Genomic DNA, 19638 nt, shown 5'->3' on the forward strand with positions numbered 1-19638 from the left:
CTTCCATTTATTTCATTCACAGCAGCACGTATAAATCAGACAATCTTCCAATTCTTCATAGATCAGGAAAAAGACAGGATGCTCTTTGGGGGACCAGACAGAGAACTTAATCAAGAGTAACTATCTGAGTTCTAGCATGAGTAAAAATATTAGCAAATGGCAGCACTTCATTATTTTCCATACTCAGAAGAGTAATTTTTATTGTCAGGAGCCATTAAGTCTGATCCAACTTTCCTGCTTGCTCTTAATACCCCAGTGCTGGTGCTAATTAAAATTGCCACTTAATTTGGCCCACGGTGCTTGAACTTTAACTGTTAATTTCTTTGTAGAGAACTCAAGCAAAACGTAACAAAACAACAGGCTTAACATAAATTCGGCAGCTGGTGCACTTGAATTGCTTGCTGCAGCCAAGAAACTACTACACAAGGGAGATTAAAGAATTTAGGGCCTGCAATCCAAATTTTTCAACTTAATTTTAAGAAAAGCAAAATACTGCGGATGCTGGAAATCCAAAACAAACACAGAGAATGCTGGAGAAACTCAGCAAATCTGGTAGCATCTGTAGAAAGAGAATCACAATTAACTTCTCGAGCCTGGTGCGACTCTTTTCTGCAGCTGTGATTCTTTCATTAACGTGATTATGGATCTTGTACTTTATTTAGGACAGTCTGCATTTTACTGTATGGCCTAGATTACATAAATCTCTTGATTGGGCTCTTCAGCATTTGGAAACCAAAACCAATCAGAAGTGTTAAGGTGGCAGCTTTGCAACCAATGTTGCATTGCTGTGAACTGGATGTTTGAATAAAAATACATGAGCCCAGAGGCATCTTCACTGACAGTCTTGTGAGATTTATTTATGCATGTCAAAAGTGTTTTTTTAAATTCTTTGCAAAATTGCTGGAACTACAAGTCTTATGAGGAAAGGCTTTTTAATATTCATTTATGAGATGAGGGCATCATTGGCTGGGCCAGCATTTATTGCGGAAGAAGGGCCTGTGCCCGAAACGTCGAATCTCCTGTTCCCTGGATGCTGCCTGACCTGCTGTGCTGTTCCAGCAATAAAGTTTCAACCAGCATTTATTGCCCATCTCTAGACACCCTTCAGAAGATGTGGTGAGCTGCAGTCCATTTGCTGTAAGTAGACCAGAAGACCATAAGACATAGGAGCGGAAGTAAGGCCATTCGGCCCATTGAGATACAATCTATTAAGGATTCTGACAGAACAACACTGAAAGAAAGGTGATATATTTCCAAGTCAAGATGGTGAGTGACTTGCTAGGTAACTTTTGAGGTGGTAGTGTCCCAGAATTCTGCTGCCCTTGTCCTTCTAGATCATATAGTCATAGGTTTGGAAGGAGTTGCACTTATCCAATCAAGTGGGCAATATTCCATGTTTTGCCTTGTAGATGGTGGACAGGCTTTGGGAGTCAGGAGCAGGGAGTTACTTGCTGCAACTTTGATAGAAATATAGAAAATAGGACCAGGAGGAGGTCATCCGCCCTTCAAGTATGTTCCACCATTCAACACGATCATGGCTGATTACCCAACTCAGTACTATTCCCACTTTCTTCCTAAAAGTCACAAAGAACTGCAGACATTGGAAATCTAAAGCAAAAACATAAATTACTAGAGAAACTCAGCAAGTCTCTCAGCAAGTCTGTGGAGAGGAAGCAGATTTAATATTTTGGGACCAGTGTTTGGAAGAAGGGTCACTTGACCCAAAACTTTAACGCTTTCGCTTCACAGATGCTCAGCAGGTCTGGCAGTTTGTCCCGCAATTTCTGTTTATTTATCACTTTCTTCCCATACCTTTTGATTCCCTAAAAACTATACCTAAATCCTTCTTGAAAACATTCAATGTTTTGGCCTAAATCACTTTCTGTGGCAGAGAATGCCATAGGCTCATCAGTCTCTGAGTGAAGAAGTTTCCCTTATCGCTATTCTAAATGGCTTACCCAATATCCTTTGATTGTTATCCCTGATTCTGGGCTCCCTAGTCATTGGGAACATTATATGTTTACTCTGTCTTTCTTAATACACTTGCGAAGTTTTACTGCATTAAAGGTGCTATATAAATAAAGTTAGAGGACAGAGAAGGATAACAGGAGATTTGAAATTCCAAAATGGGTTTTGATAGAGTATACAAGAAGAAATTGTTTCAAGGGACAAAAGGGTCAGAAAGTAAAAGATTAAAGACAATTGACAAAAGAATCTGATGAGACATGAGAGAAAAACATTGTTGTGCTCTGAAACATTATTGTACTGACAAAAAGGATGTTGGAAGCAGATTCAATTCTGATTGATCCCTTTATGAAAGTTAAAGAGCAGCTGATCAGAATCTGCCGTTCACACCTCCTTCAGACACATTTTACTTGTTACATTAGCACTCTCTCTGACTTTGCACAACAAACCCTTTGGTTATCGAATGCCACCTATCTCCCACCTTTTCACAGGCTTTCCCCATTTCCCAGCCTCCTTGATTCCCAGCTGTAAGCACTTTGGGACAAAGTGAGGTCACGAATTACATTTTTTTTTCATGATACCCATGCCATTGGCATTCAAGCAATGAAATAAGATCTCAAGACAGTGCTATAGTTTATTTTAGGGAGTTCAACGCTCCATGTTATTTTATGCCACTGGAAACATTTAAAATTCTCCGGGAGGTGTATGCCAATCTGCCAACTGAAGGGTTGTTTGTGCCCTGAGACCTTAACACTTGTTGAACACCCCTCTTCAGTGCTTCAACCGCCTTTAAATTTAACTTTAAAACAAACAAATACAGAGGAAGGAGAAACTCAATTCAGGCAAAATTTATTAGGGATTGCAATTCACAAAAGAATGGGATGTTATTTTTTCCAAATGACAGTATTTATATTGCAAATCCAGTTCAGTTTCTGGTCAATGGTAACCACTAGGGTGTTGTTAGTGGAGGATTCAGTGATGATAATGCCATTGAATGTTAAGGGGTAATTGTTAGATGTTCTTTTATTGGTGATGGTCATAGCCTGACATTTGTATGGTGCGTATGTCACTTGCCAATTTCAGACCAAACCTGGGTATCTCTCCACTCTGCAGGCATCCTGCCTCTATTCCTGATGAAGGGCTTTTGCCCGAAACGTTGATTTTCCTGCTCCTCGGATGCTGCCTGACCTGCTGTGCTTTTCCATCCAGCACCACTCTAATCTAGACTCTGGTTTCCAGCATCTGCAGTCCTTGTTTTTACCTACCTGACTGGACATTTGTGCCCATTCTGTGAAATCTTATTTTCAGTGCTTCAGTATCCTGTTTCAGAAAACTTTAAACCAAACAAATACAGAGGGAGGAGAAATTCAATTCAGGCAAAATTTATTAGGGATTGAAATTCACAAAAAACACAGAAAAAGTTGAGTTCTTTTCTCCATAAGAATTGTACTGCATCAAAATGAATCATTTGATGTTCATTTACGAAAAGAAATCTTTAAAATCAGTTACAGAGAATATAAAGAGTTCTCATTTTACAGGCAACAAATATGGTCATTTTCATCATAAAACAACAGTAAAGGTGTTGATTTCACAGCTGTACTGCATGCAGTTCAACAGATTCAAAATTTGAAGCTTCAAGATTATACAGCTTAGGCTGGAGTTTTGGTGTAATAAAGATATACTGCAAAAGAGTATCAGTGAATCTATTCAGACGCCTTATTCTCATTTCCTGTTAATAACTATAAAGATATATGTACAGTTAGTTTTTTTTGCTGGTAACACTATATTTGTTGAAATACAATTTGCAAAATTCTGCAATAAAATACTATCGTACACACTTGCACCATCTAAATGTGCTTGCAACCAGGGCAATGGGAGAGGCGGTTAGTAAAAAGGGGTAAGGGAAATGACAGAGACTTATAAAAGTTTCTGAAAAGTAGTGACTTTTTAAAAAAATGCAACAACTAAAACATCTGTACAAAATAAAGCAGACATATATATATGTACAAACTGTGTGGACAACATATACTACGGTAAACTCAAGCATTTATGAAAGAAATTAGAAAGACAATCACACATGCTTATTTTGAACTAAGGTGCTGCAGCGCAAACGATTCATTCCCCTTCTGCTTGTGTGTTTTGATACCCAACCATGGCAGTTTAGTTTATCGTTTGATTTCAGGGAACACGTTGCTCAGATTCTTAAATAAAAAGAACCTTTCATTTCGGTCAAATATTGAGTAATTTCTAAAAATGTGTCCGAAATTTCTAGAGTGGAAATTGTATGTTATCAGAAAGAAGCTGCTCGGTTTTTCAACCATATAAACAAACTGTCAATAGGGATTTCTTTTGGAGCTTTAAAAATACATGAAAGCACGGCAGAGTCATTTCCATGTTAATAATGGAGTTACGTTAAATAACACAACTAATATCAGACAAGTGGATTTTAAAATGTGCACCATCACTCTTTTTAAAAACCTTGTCAGCCGGGCTGGAGCACACAGTGTCAAAGTAAATTGCCTCATGCTGCTGTAATTGTAACCTGAATCCAGTTTCAAACTGAAATCTTATATGACATTTGGACATCTGCATTCCTTAGTAGGTGCTGAGTCCAAGCAGTCACAAAGTATTAAATATGACAATTTGGATTTGGGAATACCTGAAAAGAATGGTCTCATGCCTGATCAACTCAATATTCTTTCATGAAACCTTAGTTTTACTATACATTCTAAGCCATCACTACTAAAAGATTTGTGTGGAAGTGAGAAACACACCTTCAACAATTTTCAAACAACCTGTACAAAATGTGACATTATTGCTTCTGCACCTCATCATTCAACAGCAAAACAAACTGAGCAAATTAACTGGAGGAAAAATAGAGCAGACTACAGGACTTCAGCTCTTATTTAGAAAGTGGCAATTATCATAGCTGTATGAGTTACGAGTGTAATACTTGTTAATTGTGTTATGTGTTTTCTCTACTCTGTGACAAAATCATCAATAATAAATGTTAGTGACAGACCACTGTAAGCTCCTGTACCAGGAAGAATAAATAAGCATTCACTACGTTTGCTTACATAGGGGAATAAAGGATTTATCAAGTAAGTGCACCTTAATAATAAAAACCAATTGTTCTTCAAATATCCTGAAAGAAACGTAGAACAACCTCCAGATGACATGTTTCAAAATATCCTTATTCCTTGACTGAAGATGTGGTTAAATGATGCTTCTGAAGTTAGCTGTAGTCAATCACACAACTATCACAAAGGTGTCTTTGAGTGTCTACAGACTGAAACTTCCTTTAATGAGAGCTGCAGAAGGTTATTGTGCTAAACTCAAAATGTGTACAAATATGTATAAAAGTTTATAGTCGCTTCACATAGTTTCCTGGAAAGGTACCAAAGAACTTGGATCGCCGAGACGTTCCTGTGATTAAAGAGAAAAAGCAAACTTCATTATATTCCAGCCTTTTAGTCTTCATTGATTCATCTTCCCTAGTGTGCCACCTTATTGATCATTCTTTATTCAACATTTTAATTGAACAGACTCATGATAAGCCATGCCTTGATTATAATTTCTGAGGATTCTTGTGTGTTCATTAATCAAATTTCGAATTATAATCAGGTACTGAAATCAGGTTCAACTTGCAGGTGTGGAGGGGGCAATAATCTACCTTTCAGTAAAATTAATATCATACGGATGACATCTTTCTCAACTTCTGTGACTCATTATTAACTAATGATTTATTTTTGTATTTCAGGGCACAATTATAACTTCACTGAGTTAGACACACAGTTATAGCTACTCGTGGAATATAAATACCTGTAAACATAATAAGGAAATTTTTGGGTGGGATAATAAAGAAAATGATCCAATTAATGACACTCAGTCACTACTACCTTTCTTTAAACCTTCGTTCGAATCAGGTCTTACATTTGACATTAAGAAGTGGTCAGCAATGACCATGAAAACAGTTTACCGTGCTGCATGGATGTACAAAAAGTGCCAAGCATCAATACAGAAATAAACAATTATTGGCCAGTACTTTAAGTAGCAAGCTTTTACTTCACATGTTATAGGAGCATTTTTTTCAGAAAGTGTATTTACTGAATGGATATAGTACATATAATGCATCTATGTGTGGAAGGTCTTTTTACACATGCAAAACAAAATGTACCCCATAGATAAAGTGTGCTAAACCAGACTCAATGAGCCAATGTATGCTGACATACAGGAAGACCTAGACAATGGCTAAGCTCAGTTCTGTAAATAGGAAATAATATTCATGCCGGGTGATTACCATCTCCAACCACAGGGAATGGAACTATCTTCCCTTGATATTCAACAGCATTGCTAATGTCGATTCCTGAATTATCAACATGCTGAGGTTTACTTTTAACCAAAATCTGACCTGGACAAGCCATATACATACTGTGGCAAAAAAAAGAGGTTAGTAGCTGGGAATTCTGTGTTTGTGACTCACCTACTGATTCCCAAAAGCTGGTCTACTATTTACAAAACACAAATCAAACAGAGTCCTCTCCACTGGCTTGGATGAGTGCACCTTTAATTGCACTCCAAAAACTGGACAACCTGGAGACATTAGCTTGCTTGTGTGGCTCCCTATCCCTGCCATCAATATTTATTCCCCCTGCTATCTATGCACAGAGGCAGCAGTATGTGTATCATTCGCATACTCACCAAGGTTCCTGCCAAATCAACTTCCTCTCCAAGTCACAAATCATCCTGTCTTGGAACTACAATGCTGTACCTGTGCTGTCGATGGGCTAAAATCCTGGAACTCCCTTCCTATCAGCACTGTAGATGTTCCCACTCCCAATGGGCTGCAGTTGTTGATAAAAGTGGCTTACTATAGCCTCAAGGGCAATTAGGGATGAGCAATAAAGACTGGCCCAGTCAGCAATGCTCAGATCGTAAAGAAAAATAAAATAAACCTGAGACCTTTACCACCCAAAAGGTCAAGTGCTGCACATGAACAGAACACCACCATCTGCAAGTTCCCTTCCAAGCCACACACCGTCCTGACTTGGAAATATAGTACTGTTCCTTCACTGTCACTGGGTCAATATCCTGGAATTCCTTAAAACACTGGTGGAGTACCTACACTACATGGACTGGAGTAGTTCAAGCCGTCAACTCACCAAGACCCTTTCAAGGGTAATTAGGGATACAAACATATGACTGAGAGTAGGCCATTTGGCCCCTCAAGCCTGCTCCACCTTTCGATAAGATCATGGCTGATTTGATTTTAACTTAAACTCTACATTCCTGCACATCCACAATAATGTTTAATTACCTTGGTAATCACAAATCTATCAAGAGTGGATTGGAAATCTTGGCTTTGTCAATCACACTCACTTTCCAAGAATTTTAAAGCACTAACTAAATTGTCCTGTTTATCAAAAGCCCTGGATAACATGACCAATCTCTGATAGACTTACCTTGTGCTTAAAATGTTGGAACTATCCGAGTCATATAATTCTAAGGATCACATAGCCAGTTCCTGCCAACTTCACCAGTCCTTATGGTGGGAAGTCAAGGTGTGGTACACCAACTAGACTGGCAATTGGACCAGGCAGAGTCATCATGCTGCCAACTCCAACAGGCATTTAGCTTCACTTTGCTGTCTTTTTGACTGGGAGCCAAAACCTAACCCAAAAATTTAAAGATAGGTAGAGATTCATCCTGGAGTGGACTGCCACCATGTTCAAGGGCTCACTCTATGTACAAAGCTAATGGATGAGTAGAATGTAGAAGGAAAAGATAATAATGGAGACACAAGGAAGAATATCTCAAATAAAAATTTGGAACTCTGTACAAAAGAAACCACATGATTAGAGTTACCTCTATTTTCTTCAAGTATTTTGCTCAATGAAATCAGTGATATGGCCAGAATAAATCAGTGCAAATTCAGCTTTTATACTCTACACCTGTGACAGCTGTGACTCAGTTGTTAACATTCTTGTCTTTGAGTTACCGGATTCTGGGTTCAAGCCCCAGTCAAGGCTCAAGAATAGAAATAAAAATTGACACACACATGCAGTACTCAGAGAGCATTGCACTGTCTGAGATGGTATCTTTCAAATGAGACGTTAAACTGAGGTGCCATCTGTATTAAAATCTCCCATGGTTCTCTTTTAAACAAGAAAAGGGGAATTATCACTGCAAACCTGCCCAAAATATGTATTTTTCAATCAATATCACAAAAAACGATTAACCGCTCAATACCAATTTGCTGTTACTCAGAGTTTGCTGAATGCAACTTGGTTGCCACATTTCCTACATTACATAGTGACCATCACTTCATAAAGTATTTCAATGAATCTAAAATGTTTTGAGATATTGGTGGCCATGGAAAGCATTATATTATTACGAGCTTTTTATCTTTAAGCCTTTCAAGTAAAGAACTATTCAGAAACAATATTGGCACACATCATTGTGCAGCATATGTGTATTTCCAGAAAATGCTAACATATTCCATTTCATTTATACATTCCAGAATTAGAAGAACTGACGGCTGGGTTTTCAGAAGCATTGGTTAAAGTTTCCTCTGTAATGTAACACGTCGCAGGCATTGTTTCTTCAGCTACCTTTGAAGTGGTTTCACACCTGATGTAGTCTGGAAAATGGCCTTCAGATATTGCTATGGTACGCTGAAGTGCTATATTATGCAACAAGGTGGAAGAGGATTGCTGGTTATGTACGAGTGTGGTGAGCACTTTGATCAGAGAGCTCATTTGATCGGCTAACTGCACCCAGCCCATGTGGATAATATGGTGAAGGTGAATCATGTCCATGTGCATCTGTTTGTTACCAGACTGCACACTGGAATGGACATTGTCCATAGTCTTCCTGAGCAAGTGCATACCCTCATCTACAAGCATCCCAAATGTTGCAGAGAGTGCAAGGAGACTGGCGTCTGACTCTTGTTGTTGATGGGTGTTCTCATTTGTCGTGTTGGCCTTCACATCAGTGGGAACATTATCCATAATCTGTTCCAGGAAATCAGCCGATGGGGTGAGGAAGTTGGTGATTTCCACTTGCAGCTCACAATCTGTCCTATCCGCTGACTTGCTGTCAGTAACCTGCTCTGGCTGATCTGATCCTTTTACTGGGCTTTGTGTTGGTGAGGGACACACGTCAGGATGCTCAAGTTTTAAGGAAGATATGCTAGAGCTCTGTAATTGCGAGGGAATTGAAGGAAAACTCTGGACTACATTAAGATCCTGGGATGCTAATGGAGGTGCAGCCGAAGATTCAGATGTTGAGCAAGAGTCTTGGCTGCTTTCCTCCTCTTCTTGCTGACTCGTTGCCTCGTCTTTCAATTCAGCTTCACTCAAACATTGTGGGTATGCCCAGGACATTCCTTCAGGGGATGTGCTGACAGGTGATTGGTTTTTGTGTTTGTCCACAAGAGACTGTACATTTCCCTCTTTATGTACATTAGTTTTCAGAGTTGCTGAGGATGGCAACTTTTTGTCAACGTGTTTCTTGGCAATTGGTGTGTTTTCTGCACTCTTTTCATTGCAAGTGTTTAAGGTGGAGGTTGGCTGACTATCTGGGAAGACAAAATAGGGACAAGGTACAAAACCTTAGTTATCTGAACATATTGAGTGGAACTGCAGGCAGACAAAAGGTAGATGTCATTTAGATGAAACTTCTAAAAGCAGGTGAAGTGCAAAAATGGACCACTGTACACAGGACCACTTACATGCATATTGGGGATGTTAAAGCATTCTTAGCATTCTATATTATGTTAAATATATGTTTGTTTATTATTTTTACTTTATAGGGAGAATGCATGGAAGGAGAGACTATAAGGTAAACTTACCAGATTCATGGGATTCCAGGATAGATGATGTTTTGATTTCAGGTACAGTTGAAGTTTGATTTTTCAGTCAGCTCCTTCTGTCAATATGGACTCGTCCTTAGAGATAGATTCCAATTTCACAGTCTTTTGAATAGCAGTGTCTTTTACTTTCTCTGCAAGCTGTAGATTTTTTTCCCAACAGTTTTGTGAAGTAGTAGAAAGTGTGGGCATTTTGTCCTTTGTTCTGGAGCTGGTAGCAATGTGATTGTTCCTAGGAAAGTATCTTGATGTTTGGCAAATTATTTCACAATAAAATTCGCTCCCAAACTTGGGGCAAATGCAGCTGCTGTCATCTCCTTCTGAACTCCATTTTGCTTTATTTGGATGTATCATGAAACATACAGGGGCTTATCAGGATTGTGAATCAAACTGATTGAACTAGCTCTGCATTGGTGTCTCAGTCCCACATCAATTTAAGTTGAAGACGGGTCAACTTATGCTTAGGCAAATGGTTTAAAATGTCTATGGTCAGTTTATCACCCCCATTAGGAGCAAGTTTTAGTTTCTAAGTTTCCTGGCTGGTACAGTGTGTTACATTGCACTTTCCCATCTCTAATAGAATCATATGATCGTTTCATCTCTCTAAAAGAACAGCTGAGACTCAACTAACCAACTTTTGTTATTTGACCAATTCAATCCAGATTGCAGAGCACACAAGTCTACAAGATAAAGGGATCTAGAACTTACTAGCTATCACAATTTTTTTTAAAAAGTTGTTGCGGATCAAATAAAAACTTCAAAACAAGAAGGACCTAGAAAATTCTTGAATCTTTGCTTATTCTGTGGATACATGGCCTATTAGGCAACCTCAAGACATCATTAAAAATTAGTGCTGAAACGTCAAAATTCTATAAGTTACCATTAAGGATTCATCTATTATATGCCACGGTACATCACAAATTAATACATGCCAAGTTATATACACTGTGGACATCTCCATTTCTAAACATCATTGGAATAGTCACTAGTTTTGGATAGGGGAAACACTGGGACAGAATTTCAATAGTAACTTTTATATACTACCTGATGGTTTGATTCCCTTTAGAACCAAGCTGACAGAGGTTATATAAATGCCATCTGTACATCTACTCCCTATACCACTGCAAATATGATTGCAGCTTAGATCCCAATCTTCTGCATAATGATCAAAGTCATGTTATCAACTTTCAACATTTATATGAAATAACAGGCAGGGAGGAAGTGGTTGAGCAAGGGAACCGTGGTTTAGTAAAGAAGTTGAATCTCTTGTCATGAGGAAGAAGGATGCTTATCTAAAGATAAGACGTAAAGGTTCAGTTAGGGTGCTTGAGAGTTACAAGTTAGTCAGGGAGGACTTAAAGAGAGAGCTAAGAAGAGCCAGGAGGGGACATGACAAGTTTTTCACAAGTATGATCAAGGAAAACCCTAAAGCTTTCTATAAGTATGTCAGGAATTAAAGAATGACTAGAGTAAGATTAAGGCCGGTCAAGGACATTAGTGGGAAGTTGTGCATGGAGTCCGAAGAGAAGCGCTAAATCAATATTTTTGTCAGTATTCACACAAGGAAAAAAAAAATGTTGTTGAGGAGAATACTGAGATATAGGCTAGTAGACTAGAAGGGATTGAGGTTCATAAGGAGGAGGTGTTAGCAATTCTGGAAATTGTGAAAATATAAGTCCCTGGATGGATGGGATTTATCCTAGGATTCTCTCGGAAGCTAGGGAGGAGATTGTAAAGCTTTTGGCTTTGATCTTTATGTCATCATTGTCTACAGGAATAGTGCCAGAAGACTGGAGAATAGCAAATGTTGTCCCCTTGTTCAAGAAGGGGAGTAGAGACAACTCTGGTAATTATACACCAGTGTTCCTTACTTCGGTTGTGGGTAAAATGTTGGAAAGGATTCTAAGAGATGGGATTTATAATCACCTAGAAAGGTATAATTTGATTAAGGATTTGATTTGGTTTTGTGAAAGATAAGTCGTGCCTCACAAAACTTATTGAGTTCTTTGAGAAGGTGACCCAACAGGTGGATGAGGGTAAAACAGTTGATGTGATGTATATGGATTTCGGTAAAGCATTTGATCAGGTACTCCACAGAAGAAAATATGGAGGCATGGGATTGAAGGTAATTTAGTGGTTTGAATCAGAAATTGGCTAACTGACAGAAAACAGAGGGTGGTGGTTGATGGTAAATGTTCTTCTTAGAGTTCAGTTACTAGTAGTGTACAACAAGGATCTGTTTTGGGGCCATTACTGTTTGTCATTTTTATAAATGACCTGGATGACAGCATAGAAGGATGGGTTAGTAAATTTGCGGATGACAGTAAGGTTGGTAAAGTTGTTGGTTAGTGACAAAGGATGTTGCAGATTACAGAGAGACATAGATAAGCTACACAGCTGGGCTGAGAGGTGGCAAGTGGAGTTTAATGCAGAAATGTGTGAGGTGATTCACTTTGGAAGGAGTAACAGAAACACAGAGTTGGACTATTGTTAAGATTCTTGGTAGTGTGGATGAGCAGAGAGATCTCGGTGTCCATGTGCTTGGATCCCTGAAAGTTACTACCCAGGTTGATAGGGTTGTTAAGAAGGCGTACGGTGTGTATTGGTAGAGGGATTGCGTTTCAGAGCCATGAGGTCATGTTGCAGCTGTACAAAACTCTGGTGTGGCTACACCTGGAGTATTACGTGTAGTTCTGGTCGCTGCATTATAGGAAGGATGTGGAAGCATTGAAATAATACAGAGGAGACTTACCAGGATATTGCCTGGTATGAAGGGAAGATCTCAGCAGGAAAAACTGAGGGACTTGAGACTGTTTTCATTAGAGAGAAGAAGGTTAAAAGGTGACTTAATAGAGACATACAAGATGATCAGAGGATTAGATAGGGTGGACAGTGAGAGTCTTTTTCCTTGGATGGTGTTGGCTAACATGAAGGGACATAGCTTTAAGTTGAGGGGTGGTAGATATAGGACAGATGTCAGAGGTAGTTCTTTACTCAGAGAGTTGTAAAGGCATGGAATGCCCTGCCTGCAACAAAAGGGCAACTTTAAGGGCATTTAAATCATCATTGGATAAATATATGGATGATAATGGAATAATTTAGGTTAGATGGGCTTTGGATTGGTTCCACAGGTCGGCACAACATCGAGGGCTGAAGGGCCTGTGCTGCGCTGTAATGTTCTATGTTTTATGTAATGGGAGCATACCCATCCCACTCAGGGAGAAGAGATGGTATAAGCAGTCAAGGGAAGGGAACTGGAGTGTCTGGTCGACAGGTCTCACTGCCTACATGAGCATGAACAGTCCAGTTGACGGACATTAAAAGTCTACTCATTGTTGATAGTTCCAATTACTGTGTATACTTTAATTTCCAGCAGTGTGGTCGAAAAATTCCTTTTGGCCAAAAGGGACCAAATGTGTAGAAAATCAGTTATCAAACTTGCCGTTGTTACCCACATGCTTTTTTTTTAAAAGTAAATAAGTGGAAATAAATGGAATCATAAGAGAAAAATGAAAGCATTTCCCCCTTGAAAATAACGCATTACATTTCCAGAAGTAAATCGATAATAGCTTACAGAAGAATAGGGATTAGCAGTGACCAAAAGCCCATCATTAAAATCTGCACTGGTTTGCAGGTTTACGTGGAGAAAAACTCAATGTTACATTAAAGTTCACAGCAAATTTCATAGGCTTTTTCCATGTTAGTAATTAGAAGAGAATGACGCTCTGGCATATGCTTATTTTGACTTCCCACACTTTCCACTGTATCCATGGAAAATCTGCTTGTAACACATTTGGAAGTTTACGAGTAAAAGTGAAAAGGCATCCTGATGGGGTAACTTCCTCATTATCCCTCTTCATCAGGGAACCAGACTAAATGAATATAGGTTGTGCGTAATCACTATAGAGCAGTAATACACACCTCTGGCCTCTGCTCCTTTTGACTATGTGCCCTTGCTAGTGAAGGGTGGAGGGGAGATCAAGATTAATTAATTTACCACATGTCCTTTACTTGAGTTTGTCAACTATTTCGCTTCTTCTAATCTTAAACTATTTGTCTGATGTTGATAACTTCAAATTTGTCAAATTATTGTGAGCTGCTGCTTCTAGGTTTCTTTTTGAAAGGGCTTCAACAGTTACTTTTTCTCCTTTGATTCTTGGAAATGTTTACCTGTCTTTTTTTTTATCCCTACTAATACCGGTTTCCTTCCATGGGTTTTGGATTCAGAAATGAACAAAATCTCTGAGTTCACATCTACTCTAATAGCAGAGATACTTTAAAAGACACATACCAACAAACCAGCCATCATCACACTTCTCCATGACATCAACAATATCTCCCTCCTTCAGCTCCAGCTCATCTTCATTTCTGGGGTTGTAGTTGTACATAGCTTGGTATCTATGAGAAAATGTAACATTTAAAGTTAGCCTTCTCATAGTTTTCGTTTGACTAAAATTCAATGCAAACGTTTATATAGAAATCAAACTGAGAATTAGGACTGATTAAACTAAACCGCATTATGGATTCATAGACATCTGGGTGCAGATGGAAAATACAATTTTTTAAAAAGCCAATAGAGTCACAGAGCATGGAAATCTGCTCTTTGGCTCAACTTGGCCATGCCACCAAGTTTTCACAATTAAACTCGTCCCATCTGCCAGCATTTGGTCCATATCCCTCCATCCCTAACCCATCCATGCACCTATACAAATGTTTCTAAAATGATTAAATTATACTCACTTCCACCACCACATCTGACAGCCTGTTTCAGATGCTCAGCACCCTCTGTGTGAAAAAATTACCCCTTTGAACCCTTTTGTATCTCTCCCCTCTCGCTTAAAACTATGACCTCTAGTTTTAACGTTAGGACTCTTTTCCACATGGGACACAGAGTAGAAACACAATGTAATGATATTGATTTGTACAAACTGCAATTGTGTGGAAATCTGTGAACTCCACTGTGGATAAGATAATGCGAATGTAGGAGAGATACTGCTAATAATTACTTAAATTATTTTATGGAGATAGGCTTGCAGAAAGGGTTCTAATTCACTGGAACAGGGATGATGAGGGCTCTTACTGAGGTTTACAAAATTGAGCAGCTTTGATTTGGTAGGTCATGAAAAGTTGTTCATACATGTTCATAAATCGATAATGGGTTTTCATTTTAGGACTATCACTGAAATAGTTTAAGATAGAAGGTTAGCTAGTATATGAAATTAAGTACAGCCAACAGTACACAACAGCCAACTGACAGAGACTATTTGGAATTATTGGAACCTTTGAAAGAAAAATGAATATTGTAAAAAACCCAACTGGTTCATAGCGTCCTTTCAGTGAAGGACACCTCTGTCCGTACCTGGTCTGGCTTATGTATGACTCCATACCTATAGCAAATTAATATCCTGTAATGGCCCAGTAAACTACATAGCTCTGTCAAACTGAGAAAAGAAGGGATCTAAACAGACCACACCACATCAACCTAAGCACTAAGAAATGACAATGTCAGACTCCAACCTGACAAACATACAAAATCCTCCTTCCTAACATCTGGGGACTTATGCCATACCTAGGAGAGCTGAATCACAAACTAGTCAAGCAACAGCTTGACATAATACTAATGGAGTTATACCTTACAGACAATGTGTCTGATACCATCCTCACATTCCTGGTTATGTCCTATCTAATCAGTGGGACAAACCATCAGAGATGGCAGAACAGTGCTATACAGTCAGGGCGGAGCTCCTCAGTAACAGCAGGAGTGACTCCTTCAAGTCCTTTTGACGATGCAGTCCTGCTTTCACACTGAGGATACCCTCAACTGAGCTATATGGTACTGTACTAAATGGGCTAGATTTTGAACAGATCTAGCAACTAAAAACTGGGCATCCATGCGGTCCTGTGAGTCATCAAAGACAGCAGAATTGTAACCAGCCACAAGTTGTAGTCTCATGGCCTGAAATTGTCTCACTCTGCTATTAACATCAAATCAGGGGTTTGACCATGAAGAGTGTAGGAGGGCATACCCCGATCAGTACCAGGCATTTGTAAATCTGAGGTATCAACCTGATGAAGCTCGCAAACAGGACTGTGGATGTTTAAACTACCAATAGGAGGACCAGATTCCACAAATAGCCGATCCTCAATGATGGGGGATCTCAGCATATTAGTGCAAATGATGGGGCTGAAGCAATAGCAACAATCTTCAGCCAGATGTGCTGAGTGGATGATTTATCTTGGCATTTTCCTGAAGTTCCCCAGCAACACAGATGCCATCCTTCAGCCAATTCAAGTCGGTTCACATGACATTAAGAAACAGTTGAAGACACTGAGGCTGTGGGCCCTGAAAGCATTCCTGCAATTGTAATGAAGATTGGACCAAAAGAAGGACAAATCCAACCCAGCTTATTAGTGCCCTAGCAGTCGACTCTCCATCATCAGTAAAGTCAACAGATTGTCAACAGATCTATCAAGTGACACTTGCTCAGCAATAAGCTGCTCACTAACGCTCAGACTGGATTTCACATGGCACACCCAGTTCCTGACCCAATATAGCTTTGATTCAAACATGGACAGATGAACTGAACTCAGGGGAAGTCATAGCCTTGACATCAAGGTGCCACTTGACTAAGTACGGAATCATTGGGAATTGGGCAGAGCCATACTGGCACAAAGGCAGATGGTTGTGGCTGCTGGAGGTCAGTCATCTCAGCTCCAGGATAACTCATCTGATACTGATGCTTCCCTGGAGTTGAGATGATTGGTCTTAAATAACCACCACTTTCTTCCTTTATGCTAGGTATGACTGGAACTAGTGGAGAGTTTTTCCATTGACTTGAGCTTCACTATGGTTCCTTTGTACTATACTCAGTCAAATACTGCCAAAATATCACTCCTAGTTAGAGATTAAAAAAAACTGCAGATGCTGGAATCCAAAGTAGACAAGCAGGAGGCTAGAAGAGCCTCCCTCAGCCTCCTTTATCTGCAGCTCCCCTTACACCCACCCCCAGTCCTGAAGAAGGGTTGTACCCAAAACATGGACTTCTCCACCTCTTGATGCTGCCTGGCTTGCTGTGTTCTTCCAGCCTCCTGCTTGTTTACCTTAGATATCACTCTCGCCACAGCTCTAAAGTTCAACATTTTCCTCCATGTAATGAGGTCAGGAGCTAAGTGTCCATGATAAAATCAAACGAGGTGTCAGTGAGCAGGTCATTGTTCAGCAAAAACCACTTGATAGCAATGTCAACACCATTTTTCATCACTTTGTTGATGGTTGAGTGAAAGCTGATGAAACGATGATTGACTGGATTAGATTGCTTCACTTTTTGTGGACAGGATCTAACTGGGCAACTTTCCACATTGTCAGTAGATACGTGTATTGTAGATGGATTGGAACAGCATGGCTAAGGGCATTGCTAGTTCTTGAGTACTCATTTTCAGTGTTACCCCTGGCATGTGTCAGTATCCATAGCCTTTACAGCATGCAGTGCTGACAGCAGTCTCTTGCTGTCATTTTGAGTGCATCAAGTTGTCTGAAGCTCAGCATCTCTGACGGTGGGGAGCTAAGAAGGAGTTACAAGGTGGGTCATCCACTCAGCACGTCTGGCTGCAGATTGCTTCAAATGGTTCAGGCTTGTCTTTTGAATCAAATGGCCAGCTTCCCCCATCATTGAGGATAGGGATGTTTTTGAAGACTCTTTCACCCATTAGTTGTTTAACCACTCTCACTTTCTTCTTAAAAGCGACATATGTTCCAAATTCTGGATTAGTGGTGCTGGAAGAGCACAGCAGTTCAGGCAGCATCCAAGGAGCCTCGAAATCGACGTTTCGGGCAAAAGCCCTTCATCAGGAATGCCCGAAACGTCGATTTCGAAGCTCTTTGGATGCTGCCAGAACTGCTGTGCTCTTCCAGCACCACTAATCCAGAATCTGGTTTTCAGCATCTGCAGTCATTGTTTTTACCTCTATATGTTCCAAATTGTCTACCACCGAGGTTACATTATGAATGAAGCAACTTGCATTTACCTAATCACTTGCAGCTCTCAGGATAACCCAAGATGTATATCATCTACAATTAATTAGTGTGTAATTATTTTGTGAGAAGGTAGGCCAGACAGATCTGGTTGTTGGACAATTTAAAGGGACTTCATTTCAAACAAGTTTAAAATGTACACTGTTTAAAGCTTTAACAGATTGCGGGCAAGAAGGATAACGTTCAACATCCTATTAGACACCATACATTAGTCATCCTATGTATGGTACATTCCACTAGGTCTTTCAACCTGGTCAACAGAGCAAGATTTTAACGCCTAACTGTATTGAACTACTGGAAGCTATTTATCCTTTGTTTTTGTCGTTATACCGAAATATATACTGAAGGCTCACATTTAATTAAATAATTTGTGCTGTTGTTTATCTGTGCTATACTGCTTTTTATTTCGTAATAATTGGGTCACTGTTGCTTCCCCGACGTTGGATAAAAGTAACCAGAATGACACAATATGATGATGTTTTCACATGTGTCCAAAGATCATGGATTATCCCCTAAACTAGTCAATTCTGGGTTTATGCTCACAGGGCAGAGTCTTGTTGAGGCATGCCTGCAGACTTGCACTTGGCCTGCACAGCCTCTTCACAAGAAGGCCTGATCAACCAGACACCAATCAGGCAGGGCCCAGGCCAGAAGTAGGCCTTGCTCTGGTATCAAGATCCCAGGGACAGATTGATTTTTAAAAAAATATATTCACAAGATGTGAGTCTTGTCAGCTAGGCCAACATTTATTGCCCAATCCTAACTACTCTTGAATTGATTGTTTGCTTGCCCTTTTATAGGGCAGTGCCATCCACATTTCAGGGCAGACGTGGTAAAAAAGGTAAATGCAGGATGAATGTTCCTGATGACCTTGTAGTCCAAAATCATTCGAGTAGGCCATTGAGGATCGAAATGAGGAGAAACCTCTTCACCCAGGGAGTGCTGAGCCATGGGTGAAAGCAGTAGAGGCCAAAACATTAAATGTTTTCAAGGTATTAGATACCTTAGGTTCTTAGAACAAAGAACAAAGAAAATTTACAGCCCAGGAATAGGCGCTTCGGCCCTCCAAGCCTGAGCCAATCCAAATGTACTGTCTAAACCTGTCGGTCAATTCCTAAGCATTTGTATCCCTCTGCTTCCCACCTACTCATGCATCTGTCCAGACGCATCTTAAATGAATCTACCGTGCCTGCCTCTACCACCTCTGTGGCAACACGTTCCAAATGCCCACCACCCTCTGTGTGACGTACTTGCCGCGTGTATCCCCCTTAAACTTTCCACCTCTCACCTTGAAAGCGTGACCTCTCGTTATTGAATCCTTCACCTTGGGAAAAAGCTTGTCTCTATCCACCCTGTCTATACCCTTCATGATTTTGTAAACCTCAATCAGGCCTCCCCTCAATCTCCTTTTTTCTAGTGAAAATAAACCTAACCTACTCAACCTTTCTTCATAGCTAGCACCTTCCATACTGGGCAACATTCTTGTAAACCTTCTCTGCATCCTCTCCAAAGCGTCCACATCCTTTTGGTAATGTGGCGACCAGAACTGTACATAGTATTCTAATTACGGCCGAACCAATGTCTTGTACAATTTTAACATGACTTGCCAGCTCTTATGCGCAATACCCCGTCCAATGAAGGCAAGCATACTATATGCCGTTTTGACCACTCTATCCACCTGTGCAGCAACCATCAGGGTACAATGTACCTGCACTCCCAGACCTCTCTGCCCATCAACTTTTCCCAAGGCTCTTCCATTCATTGTATAATT

At 39.9% G+C, this 19638-nt stretch overlaps 1 protein-coding gene across 7 annotated transcripts in view; it reads right to left on the bottom strand.

Annotated features, from left to right (window-relative positions):
• Positions 1 to 3331: 3331 nt before the first annotated feature.
• The window catches only part of sorbs2b (sorbin and SH3 domain containing 2b), a 308354-nt gene continuing 292047 nt past the window's right edge, over positions 3332 to 19638 (bottom strand). For 5 of the 7 annotated variants that reach the window (XM_043706062.1, XM_043706014.1, XM_043706081.1 and 2 more), the window contains 2 exons: positions 14127 to 14233; positions 3332 to 5391 (listed from right to left, as the gene is read on the bottom strand). In XM_043706062.1, the coding sequence (XP_043561997.1) occupies positions 5330 to 5391; positions 14127 to 14233 (169 nt within the window). In that variant the 3' untranslated portion in view covers positions 3332 to 5329. Of the gene's footprint in view, positions 5392 to 9947; positions 10068 to 14126; positions 14234 to 19638 lie in introns of those variants that run through there. The other 2 variants (XM_043706071.1, XM_043706032.1) reach the window with 1 other exon arrangement.

Source organism: Chiloscyllium plagiosum, chromosome 2 (genome assembly GCF_004010195.1).
Source record: "Chiloscyllium plagiosum isolate BGI_BamShark_2017 chromosome 2, ASM401019v2, whole genome shotgun sequence".
Taxonomy (NCBI): Eukaryota; Metazoa; Chordata; class Chondrichthyes; order Orectolobiformes; family Hemiscylliidae; genus Chiloscyllium; species Chiloscyllium plagiosum.